This window comes from Triticum aestivum, chromosome 1A (assembly GCF_018294505.1).
Source record: "Triticum aestivum cultivar Chinese Spring chromosome 1A, IWGSC CS RefSeq v2.1, whole genome shotgun sequence".
NCBI classification, from domain to species: domain Eukaryota; kingdom Viridiplantae; phylum Streptophyta; class Magnoliopsida; order Poales; family Poaceae; genus Triticum; species Triticum aestivum.
This window is the reverse complement of record NC_057794.1, coordinates 587,063,662-587,071,559: the sequence shown is the minus strand read 5'-3', so window position 1 is coordinate 587,071,559 and position 7,898 is coordinate 587,063,662. Positions and strand designations below refer to the sequence as shown.

Here is a 7,898-nt window from a genome sequence, read left to right as displayed (position 1 = left end):
TTTTTTTCTTTCAGAAAGAAGATAAGAACAAGAGGCTCACCACGGTGGTGCCGGCGACGAGATCGGCGCGGGCGATCGATGGCGGTGAAGACGGGAATGGGACGTGACGGGCCGCTAAACCTAGACAAATCTCGAGGAAAATGGAGTTTTGAGGTCGAGCTTCGACAGGAGAAAGCTTAACTAGTGTGGCTCGAGCATTTCATCGAACACCTCATGTGCATAGGAGGTGAGGTAGAGCACCACAAAGCCCTCCCCTCGCCGGCCAGAGAAAAACAGAGCACTGGAGCGCTCTGCTCGCGGGTGAGGGGTATATATAGGCACCTCATTGGTCCCGGTTCGTGGCATGAACCGGGACTAAAGGGAAGCCTGTGGTCCCGGTTCAAGCCACCAACCGGGACCAATGGTGGTAGGCCAGGAGCGAGGCCCATTCGTCCCAGTTCGTCCCACCAACCGGGACCAAAGGGGCCAGACGAACCGGGACCAATGCCCCCACGAGGCCCGGCAGGCCCGTGGCCTCACGAACCGGGACCAATGTTGGGGAACGTTGCAGAAAACAAAAATTTTCCTACGATCTCACCAAGATCCATCTAGGAGTTCATCTAGCAACGAGTGATCGGATTGCATCTACATACCTTTGTAGATCACGCGCGGAAGCGTTCAAAGAACGGGGATGAGGAAGGCGTACTCGACGTGATCCAAATCACCGGAGATCCTAGCGCCGAACGGACGGCACCTCCGCGTTCAACACACGTACGGTCAGCGTAACGTCTCCTTATTCTTGATCCAGCAAGGGGGGAGGAGAGGTTGAGGAAGATGGCTCCAGCAGCAGCACGACGGCGTGGTGGTGATGGAGCTGCAGTACTCCGGCAGGGCTTCGCCAAGCACTATGGAGGAGGAGGAGGTGTTGGAGAGGGAGAGGGAGGCACCAAAGGCAAAAGGTAAGAAGTCCTCCATCTCCCCCACTATATATAGGGGGGCCAAGGGGGGGGGGGGCGCCAGCCCTAGGAGATCCAATCTCCTAGGGGGGTGCGGCCAAGGGGAGGAATCCCTCCTCCCCAAGGCACCTAGGGGTGCCTTCCCCCTTTGGGACTCTTCCCTCCTTGAAACCTTAGGCGCATGGGCCTCTTGGGGCTGGTGCCCTTGGCCCATGTAGGCAAAGGCGCACCCCCTACAGCCCATGTGGCCCCCGGGACAGGTGGCCCCACCCGGTGGACCCCCGGGACCCTTCCGGTGGTCCCGGTACAATACCGGTGACCCCGAAACTTGTCCCGATGCCCGAAATAGCACTTCCTATATATAATTCTTTACCTCCGGACCATTCCGGAACTCCTCGTGACGTCCGGGATCTCATCCGGGACTCCGAACAACATTCGGGTTACTGCATATACATATCCCTACAACCCTAGCGTCACCGAACCTTAAGTGTGTAGACCCTACGGGTTCGGGAGACATGTAGACATGACCGAGATCGCTCTCCGGTCAATAACCAACAGCGGGATCTGGATACCCATGTTGGCTCCCACATGCTCCTCGATGATCTCATCGGATGAACCACGATGTCGAGGATTCAAGCAACCCCGTATACAATTCCCTTTGTCAATCGGTATGTTACTTGCCTGAGATCTGATCGTCGGTATCCCAATACCTCGTTCAATCTCGTTACTTGCAAGTCACTTTACTCGTACCGTAATGCATGATCCCGTGACCAGACACTTGGTCACTTTGAGCTCATTATGATGATGCATTACCGAGTGGGCCCAGTGATACCTCTCCGTCATACGGAGTGACAAATCCCAGTCTTGATCCATGTCAACCCAACAGACACTTTCGGAGATACCCGTAGTATACCTTTATAGTCACCCAGTTACGTTGTGACTTTTGGTACACCCAAAGCAATCCTACGGTATCCGGGAGTTACAGATCTCATGGTCTAAGGAAAGGATACTTGACATTGGAAAACTCTAGCAAACGAACTATACGATCTTGTGTATGTTTAGGATTGGGTCTTGTCCATCACATCATTTTCCTAATGATGTGATCTCGTTATCAATGACATCCAATGTCCATAGTCAGGAAACCATGACTATCTGTTGATCAACGAGCTAGTCAACTAGAGGCTTACTAGGGACATGTTGGTGTCTATTATTCACACATGTATTACGATTTCCGGATAACACAATTATAGCATGAATAAAGACAATTATCATGAACAAGGAAATATAATAATAATGCTTTTATTATTGCCTCTAGGGCATATTTCCAACAACCAATGCCCCCATGGGTCCCGGTTCTGGACTGAACTGGGACTAATGGGCTGACCCGGCCTGAACCAAAGCCCTCTTTTCTACTAGTGATTCTCAGGGTTTAAAGGAGACTTCAGTAAGAATTACAAATGGTCAGAATAAAAACCAATATTGCACTTGTTGTACCAACAAAAACACCACGGTAACTATGCAGCACACTTACACAAGAGCATGTAGATGTAGCTAAACCAAAACTACTAACTAGGTAGCCAGTATTGCGAACCAACATGTGGTTGGATGGTTAGAGGGACTGTAGTATCCCCAGCCCGTCAGGGTTCAAGTCCTGGTGCTCGCATTTATTTCTGGATTTATTTCAGGATTTCTGGCGATGCGCATTCAGTGAGATGTCGGGTCAGTCTTTTGAAGGTGCTCATAGGGGTAGGGTGTGCGTTTGTAAAGGTGAGTATATGCGCGTGTATATGAGCGCTTGCGTCTGTACTGTATTCAAGAAAAAAACTAGGTAGCCAGTATCGTACAAGAATAGCGCCACAACAGTGCAAGCAAAATGTGGACTCATGGATCTGGTGGTCGGGGGGCAGCGGACGGGTGGAGTTGCGACCCCTGTGGCCAGAGGACGGGGTGCGCGAGGATGGTGGCGGCAAGGAAGAGGGTGTGCAGGTGGAGGAGTGCAAGGACGGACGGCGCGCGGCAACAGGTGGTGAAGCGGCGATGCGGATAGGGTGGGAGGGTGAGGGTGGCACATTGAGGACCATGGGTGGAGCGGCAACTGTGTATTAGGTTTGGGTCCTTGATTTTGGGGGCTGGTCTAAATTGAACGGCGTAGCCGAAATTTCCCCCACTCGCGCGCCAACATTTCAGGTACTTGCATTGACTGCTTCACACGTGTTCACTACGCCGACACTTATCTTATGTGCATACAAGCTACCAATGCTGGCCCTTGGTCGTGCCCATGCGTCTACTTACGTCGAGTGAGAAACCTGCTGCCAGATGAATTGTTGTTGTCGTTAAGATGTTGCCGACACATAATTGGTCGACGATGGTGGATGGTTGCCGATCGACAGATGATGCGACAACAAAGCTACATATCTATGCCGGCAAATGCTGTGTGGAGACCAGTGGACCTTTGCCTACAGAGGTGTGTCGCCAAAGCTCCACCGTGGTGCAGTGACAGTTGCCGCGCAGGCTGTATTGAGAGCAGAGTTTTGCTCTTGTAAGAAAACCAGATTGTTGTAGTAGTAGTAGAGATGTGGCTGAGCTTATATCAATGGAACCTCAAGGTGATTCAAACAAGACATTCAAACAACACCAAATGATTCGTGGATTCATTGTGAGAACATAATACACACTCGAGTGATTTGCTTTCTTAGATTATCTGTAGTCATGAGCTTCTATTATCTTATACTTTTTCCGTTCCTAAATATAGTTTTTGTAGAGATTCTACTATGAATCACATACGGATGTAGAGACCTGACGCGGACGGATGGCGGGATTCGCATTCGCGCAAAACACAAAGGGCCGACGACGACGACAGAGCCCCTGAACAAGCTGGACGGCCCAGATTCCCAGCAAGGAGCATCTACAGGCCCAGCGAGATCGATTCCATCCATCCGCTAAAGGCCCAAAGAGCGAGCGAAGGGGAAAGAAAGAAGAGAAAGCCGTTCCCTCAAAAAAAAAGAAGAAAAAAGAAAGAAGAGAAAGCCGCGTCGAGTCGTCCGATGCGGCGGTCGCGTCATCGAACCGACCAAATCTCCTCCTCCTGAAATTCCCCAGAGAAGACAACCAACCACCCACCACTCCCAAGTCTCCAAAGTCGCCGTCGACGCCACCAGCAGCAGCGCGGCCGAGATGGGGGGCGGGGACGCGGCGGCGGAGCAGGAGGCGAAGCGCGCGGCGGCGGCGGCCTACGACTACGAGGCCGACCCGCGCTGGGCCGACTACTGGTCCAACGTCCTCGTGCCGCCGCACCTCGCCGCCCGCCCCGACGTCATCGCCCACTTCCGCCGCAAGTTCTACCAGCGCTTCATCGTGAGCATCTCCCCCTATCTCCCCTTCCCCCCTCGCTCCGGTCGATTGGCGCCTAGCTAGTACCTAGTAGCCCGAATCTGCCGCCGCCCTTCTGTGCCGCGGCTTGCTGGATCGCGGTACCCTAGTCGGGGTGCTTCGCGGGAGGCCGCCTGCTCACTAGTTGGCGCCGATCTGTTCGTGCTGCTCGTCCTTGACTATTTCAGACCGGGAGATGTCTTCAGCTGCTGCTTAGTGCTCTACTAGCTGAGATTAGTACAGATGGAGGTGTTGTAGCTCCTTTTGCTGCATCTCGAGATCCAGATGCTCGCTTTGGTGCTGAATTTTGGTACCAGAATTGGACTACTCCCGGCAGGCAGGTCGCAGGCTGTATTCAATTGCGATCTGCAGGCGTTGCTTGTTTTAGGAAAATGCTACTACTTACTAGTAGCTGATTAGCTAAGGGGAGGTTTGCTGTTGCTTGTTGCTACAATAGAACCCTCTCTCTGGTGTTCTCCAGGTCGACCGGTTACTGCTTCTCGAGCCTCAGCAGGCTCCAGATACGCTTGTTCGCTTGAACAAACCAGCTGTTTGGTAGATATATACATTTCCTTCTTGCTGCCTCTCTGTGGGGTTGCGATTTTTTACTCCATGTCGGACGTGGCAGAGTCTAGAAGATGGCAAACACAGTTATCTACTTGAATATGGCCATTTCTGAATACCCCCCCTGTGGGTTTCAATCATATCCTGCAAAGGGTGGTGGTGTCTAAAGCTGGTCGGGTTGCTTTCTTGATTTGATAAGATCGTGATTTGTTGGCCGCGGATCGCTATGGCTTCCTTGTCATAAGTTTGAAAGTGCTGTTTCCATCTGCTACTTACTATCAGTTTAATGAGATTGGAGGTGCTGTAACTTGATGTCACAACCCTCTGGTGCTCTCTGTTGCTGCATCTTGAGCTCAAGCTCGTTCAAACCTGTATTATTTCATCAGCAGGGAAACCTTAGTTAAATTGCTCAAACAAACCATCTGCTAAGTAGATGGACATGTGTCTTCCACTGTGCGGGGAGAGTTAGTGTTATTACTCAGTGTCAAAAAGTTTAGATGAAGAACACAAGTTTGACACTTGAATTTGGTTGTTTCTTTCATTACCGATACGAGTCATATCCTTCAAACCATGATAAGGTCTAAATCTGCTTGGTTTGCTTTCTTGACTTGTTAGGATCGTGATTTGGTGGTCGAGCCTATGTCAACCACTGGTTCCACTCAGCCGAGCAGGCCAGACATAAGGTCTTCACCTTCAGCATCCAGTGAGAGTGTCAGGGCTCGCAATTCAGGTCAAATATACTGCACTTTTACTAGCCATATAAGATCCAACGATTTCATGGACTGTGTCTGACAGCTGAGTTCATACATATCATGTGTAGGTTCTAGTTCCAGATCAGCTGCCCCGCCACCAGCAGCACCACAAGCAGGGGCTGCAAACCCTTTACGTTTCGATGCAAAGACTATACATTTCTCCGTAAATGCCTGGGTAAGGAAGAAGCCACCTTTCTCTTCACAGTATGAATGTGTAATTATGTAATATTCGCTGAAAGGCGCAAATTCATTGGTTCTGGTTGCTCCTACCCTTACGGCAGACCTTGTGGACAACCTAGTTTGCTCCTACAATTACGGTGATCCTTGCGGACAACCTGACATGTCATCTCTCTTTTTAGTCTTCTCCTTATCAATACCTTCATTCTGCATTGGAAAATCACCTCTTATATGTAAATTATATAACAATGGTTTGTGCATGTTACCTTTGTTCTTACCTTTATCTCTTGCTTGTTGGTCTATTGTAGTTGAGCATGACATGCCCAAACTTTTCCATCTGATCAGGTACTGGTTGTTGCTGGTCTGGGAATGCTTCCGATCTTGCCAAAACATCTTGCAGACAGAGCTTGCAAGCTTTCGTTGCTGGGAACAGTCCTCTCCTCAGGATATTCGTTATACAGTACCTATGGGGTAAAATACCTTCCTACCTGAACCTTGAATGGTCCATCCTATTTTTGTTGTGTTTCTTGCCCTGATGACCCTGTTGATCTAATTCACCTTTTTTTTCCCGTTGTGCATGAAGAAACCAAGAGAATTGAACATGGCTGCAATTCAGGGTTGGTTGCAGTCAGTACTTGGAGCCAAGGACTTTATCCATTTAATGTTCTCTTTGTTGCTCGTCACATCTCAGCTGCACTTAAAGAGTAATATACAGTTTTTCTCTTGCAAGTTCATGATTCTGATATCTGTTTTCCGAAACTTTCACATGAATGTTTACAAGTTCCGATCTTCCTTTTTTTTTTCACAGTTGCTGCGCTACCTGTCTTCTGCTGGGCGCTTGATCATGTTGCCAGATTCCTAAGGCGTAACTTTTCCCGCTCATCTTTCTACAGGTAGTTATCTGTTGAATTATCTCTGAATTCCATTTGTGTAGTTTGCTGCACAACCAGTCTCCACTGCCCTGTGGCTAACATTGTCTTTCTGTTATCTCGTTTAGGGGATACTTGGAAGAGCCTTGCCTTTGGGTGGAGACAAACAACACCACGCTCAGCCTCCTTAGCTCGAATGCTGAACTTGCCTTGGGGTTCCTTCTGATCATATCACTGTTCTCGTATGTTGCTCTGACTTTCCTTGGAATCATGAAGACTTTATTTCATCTTAGTTAGCGCATCTTATGACTTACAACACCTTGTTATCTTGCAGGTGGAGGCGCAATTTCATCCAGACATTCATGTACTGGAACGTAAGTTATCTTCTGCACATCTGATCTTTATATATGTTCTCACTGATTCCATGCATTCACTACATAGCTGGGGAATAAATAACGCGAGGCACAATTTGATGTGTTTTGTGGCATGTTATCAAGCCATAGTTGAGTGTACACCTAGCAACCATCAATCTTCAGCTAGCGGCGCTTCCTTTAGCAGTTGCGACTTTGTTATGCTGATAGTTGCCTTTCCACTGCATCGTCACTTACTGGTCGTTTTTCCTGGCTTGCTTGACTGTTATTATTCAGGTGCTGAAGATGATGTACCGCGCGCCCGTGACATCCAGCTACCACCAGAGCGCGTGGGCCAAGATCGGGCGGACCGTCAACCCGTACATCGACCGCTACGCACCGTTCCTCCAGACACCCATCTCCATGGTCCAGCGGTGGTGGCTCAGGTAGCGAGCGAGACACGGAGGAATCTGGCATGCGAGGCCTGTGGCGGAGAGGGGAAAAACATATACTATCTACTACTACTACTAGTAACTAGCATCGACCGTCCCTGGTGATTTCAAACTATAACGCTCGGAAGTCGGGACTCGAAACACGACGTGTACGTGGTTGTGCGCTTTATTCCCATGTTGGAGTGGTAGGCTTGACAATGAGAATGGTTGGTCGACTTTTGCATCTCAGTACCTCTGTGGTCCTGTGCCGTGCCGAGCTTTTGGAAGGTGCCTTGGAGTAGCCTGAACTTGAATCACGGTGCTGTCAGACCATAGTCCCTGATTTGTGGCGAGTACTTTTGCGTTATACTGGTTTAGTTCCCTGTATCATACGTGGTTATCTGGTGTAGTTTGTATGGTTCCGTATCATCACTGGTAGAATTCCCCACTG

The 7,898-nt window shown here is 49.6% G+C and overlaps 1 protein-coding gene across 1 annotated transcript; it reads left to right on the top strand.

Moving 5' to 3' along the window:
- The first annotated feature begins 3,984 nt into the window (after positions 1–3,984).
- Positions 3,985–7,696, top strand: LOC123070312 (uncharacterized). Its single transcript, XM_044493454.1, has 9 exons — positions 3,985–4,289; positions 5,484–5,598; positions 5,689–5,795; positions 6,143–6,268; positions 6,381–6,501; positions 6,606–6,690; positions 6,795–6,908; positions 7,001–7,040; positions 7,314–7,696. Exons 1-9 carry the CDS (start codon positions 4,110–4,112, stop codon positions 7,464–7,466), a joined length of 1,041 nt encoding a protein of 346 aa, XP_044349389.1. The 5' UTR covers positions 3,985–4,109; the 3' UTR covers positions 7,467–7,696.
- Positions 7,697–7,898: the final 202 nt, after the last annotated feature.

Excerpts from the sequence above, each read along its gene's own strand:
- LOC123070312 (XM_044493454.1), top strand. The coding sequence starts at position 4,110 with ATGGGGGGCGGGGACGCGGCGGCGGAGCAGGAGGCGAAGCGCGCGGCG. Across the intron at positions 5,599-5,688 it reads TGTCAGGGCTCGCAATTCAG|GTTCTAGTTCCAGATCAGCT; the intron begins GTCAAATATACT and ends TATCATGTGTAG. Across the intron at positions 6,691-6,794 it reads TCCCGCTCATCTTTCTACAG|GGGATACTTGGAAGAGCCTT; the intron begins GTAGTTATCTGT and ends TATCTCGTTTAG.